Source organism: Pterocles gutturalis, unplaced genomic scaffold, assembly GCF_000699245.1.
Source record: "Pterocles gutturalis isolate BGI_N339 unplaced genomic scaffold, ASM69924v1 scaffold16590, whole genome shotgun sequence".
NCBI classification, from domain to species: Eukaryota; Metazoa; Chordata; class Aves; order Pterocliformes; family Pteroclidae; genus Pterocles; species Pterocles gutturalis.
The window spans coordinates 13416-16653 of record NW_010138535.1 but is presented as its reverse complement, the minus strand read 5'-3'; the positions used below and the strand labels follow the sequence as shown (position 1 = coordinate 16653).

Below are 3238 nucleotides of genomic sequence, written 5' to 3'. Positions count from 1 at the left end.
GAGGTCCTGGCGCAGTCCCCCCGCTTCACAGAAAGCCTAACGGGCTGCCCCGTGCCGTAAGAAATAGAGGGCAAATGAAAGATGAGAAAAATGGAGATAAAATTGTCTGTACTGTCACATGGGCTATGTAAGCTCAACGTTCTGAAAGGTTCATGTTTCAAAAAAACGATACAGAAATGGTGAAACCTCTAATAAAGTAATGAAGTCATTTTCTGAAATTAGAGAGCTGTTTCAGGGCATCCTGTTGCCGTTCAGTGTTTGCACGCTGTCCCCATACAGTGCTGTGTACCCACCACACGCTGCTCCAGGCCTTGGGGAGCAAGAGGGCACAACCGGTTTTTTAGGAGTTCCTAGATAAAGTAATAATAAATGTAACAGCTCTGTAGGCCTGTTTCAGAGGTTTTGGCTATGTGTGGCCTCACCTACACAGCTAACGCCTAACTGGCCCAACCTTTGGGGTCAGCCCCCTAAGGATGCTGTAACAGTGCACATCCATAGATTCTGTGCAGTAATATACCAGTCTTAAAACATCTCAATTAATCATTCATACAAGAACCTGAAATGGAAAGTTATCTACAAATAAAAAGATTGTTGTTGCTCCTGTTGTTGCAGTTTTCCAGAAATAAAACTGACCTAATATTAGGAAAATAACATTGATGCTTGGGAGGCAAGGTGACAAGAGAATATTCCTCATTGTAGGCCACGCAGTAGCCTAGCATGACTATATCTAATCAACAGTACTTGTACATATAACAACAGTAAAAAAAATAGTAAAATAGAAAAAAACATTTGTAGAGTACAGTGTGAAAAATGCTTGGCACTTAAAGGAAGGTCTGCACCGTCAGGAAACACATTGGGGGTGCAGGTACGGTGCTTCACAGCACCACAGCCTCCCTTAGTGTGACCCAAGGTACCAGCTGAACTGGGAGGGACTCCATACTCCACAAAGCTGTTAGAATGTTCATTGGAACATTCCTATTTGAAGCACCATAAGGGCTATTTGAAATTATTCTTCACAGGAGTAGGGGTGTAATGTGGGTCTTTTGCTGCTTCTTGGAACATTCCTTGTGTACCATCAAGCCATTCGCGGCACAAGATCCAAGTTTACTGTAAAATACATATGTGCAAACTTGTTTATTGATGGGTTTGTATATATCCGGCATAAGTAGGTACAGTCTCCAAAGGCAGAAAAAGTCATCCTGCACAGGAACTTTCAGAAATTAAAAATACCAATAACTAGTTTAGTACCTGAGAATAATGTAGAAATACTTGACCAGAGAGACAGCAGAGTTAGAAATAATATGACAATATTAATGGAAGATCTATAAGGATAATGTACTAGCCTTCTCCACTGACTGCAAGAATTATTAAGTTTAATAGCTATTCTGGAATAACTCATTTATTATTATTCAGTAAAAATATACTTCTCTCATAGTCACCAGCACCCAGAATATAGCTGCAGTAATCAAAAGATTTTGTAGTAACTAGAACAGTAGCTCCTTCTTCTGTAGCTGGTAATGGAAATGAAGTTTCACAGCCAGCCTGAGGTTCCACAAAGCCACAGTCACTGCAAGTGCATTCTTCCACTGAATACATTAATGTTTCACTTTGAAGTGAGTGTCTAATTCCTTCTGTACTCACACCACTCTCAGTCTTCAGAATATTATTTGGCTCCACAGAAAAGTCTGTAAATATATAGAAGTTAATTTAGTATATACATCATGATATATCAGACAGAGTTATTAAAGATACAAATTTCATTATGTTCGAACTATGTTCCTAACCTTAGTGAAAGTTTTAAGATGTAGTTACATATGATAATCGTTTGTTCTATGACAACATACCCCCTGTACTTCAGGATAAGCATTTAAGTAATCTAACATATTGTCTAATCAGTTATTATTTATTGATGGAATACTCCACAAATATTAGTATTTGTAAAATGTAAAAATAACTTAAATTTAACCTTCCCAAAATATACCATATATGCTTCTCCCAGGCTAGAAGATTAAGTAAATTATTTAATAACTTATTAGTTGGAAAGCTAATATTGAATGTATATCCTCTACCTGGGTAGAATTCCTTTTGCATTCAGTGAGAAGAGGATGAAACCCTTATAAAGATCTTTTGCTATTGAGGGTTCATAAATGTTTTCTCAAACACCAGCAAGAAAGCCAGGCATGAATATGTAACAAAACAACCCTGATTCGATCCAGAACCAACACAAACTACTGCTTTTACAACTTATCATCTGGATATTTTATTCCATAATAACTTTAATAGCTTAATTGAGACTATTTGAGTAATACAAAACACTCCAACAAAGACAGTTATAAGAATCTAGATTATAATTTATATGCAAAATTTATACAAGGTAAGAGTAGCTAAAATGTACGATGATCTAAACTTATTTTATAAAGAATCATATTTATTTACCTGTGTTTTTCAGGGGGTTTTTTAGTTGCTTTAGATGCTTCCATTTAAAAAATACCATTAAGATTAACAGAGTGAGCATTAAAATTACTCCTATGCCCAGACAAATCCAAAGAACTCCACTTGAATCAGTACCTTATGAAATAAGAGATGCATTAAATTAATTGTAAACAATAACAAATGAACAGCAAACATGTCTAACACATACAACTTCTCTATCAAAGGAGCAATTTCTACTGAGTGACAGCTCAAAAGTAAAGCTTTAAAAATTTACTCTTAACACACCATACTATCTTTAATTAATTTTTGAGCCTGTATATTATTCTGATAAACTCTTTCCAGGTTTTAGATTTCTTTATGTTCTTATGTTTACAATTCTATGTAAAATACAACATGAAAATTCCCAGTATAGCCACCAAGTATTGTGGAAACATTACTTACTCTTATCACAGTAGTTTTCACATGAAGGCGGCGGTGTACTAGAACATCGAAGATGACAAGGCTTACAAGAGAGCACCAAATTATCAAAGTATTCATTTTTGGGGCAGCGTGCCATCAGGGTCAGTAATTATGGAACTGGAGAGCCACAGAAATTAGTGAGGATCATCTACAAAGGGCTTCTCAGTTTTCCGCTTTAGCAGATCAAAGAACCGCTATCAAAAATAGTTAGACTTCGATCACAGCTCTACTACATAGTATCACATTAAATAAAAAGGATTTAACTCTGAGGCCCCCAAGGAATTACTGTTCCTTTTTTGGCAATTCACAATTGTAGAAAAACTGAACAGCTGCACCAAGATGATTT

The 3238-nt window shown here is 36.2% G+C and overlaps 1 protein-coding gene across 1 annotated transcript; it reads right to left on the bottom strand.

Annotated features, from left to right (window-relative positions):
- Positions 1-1424: 1424 nt before the first annotated feature.
- TNFRSF17 (tumor necrosis factor receptor superfamily, member 17) lies at positions 1425-2989 on the bottom strand (the record flags this gene model as incomplete). The annotated part of the gene is made up of 3 exons (XM_010083042.1): positions 2875-2989; positions 2437-2568; positions 1425-1685 (listed from the first exon to the last, which is right to left on the bottom strand). Coding segments are annotated over exons 1-3 (508 nt in total), but the record flags the coding sequence as incomplete, so codon positions are not given.
- Positions 2990-3238: the final 249 nt, after the last annotated feature.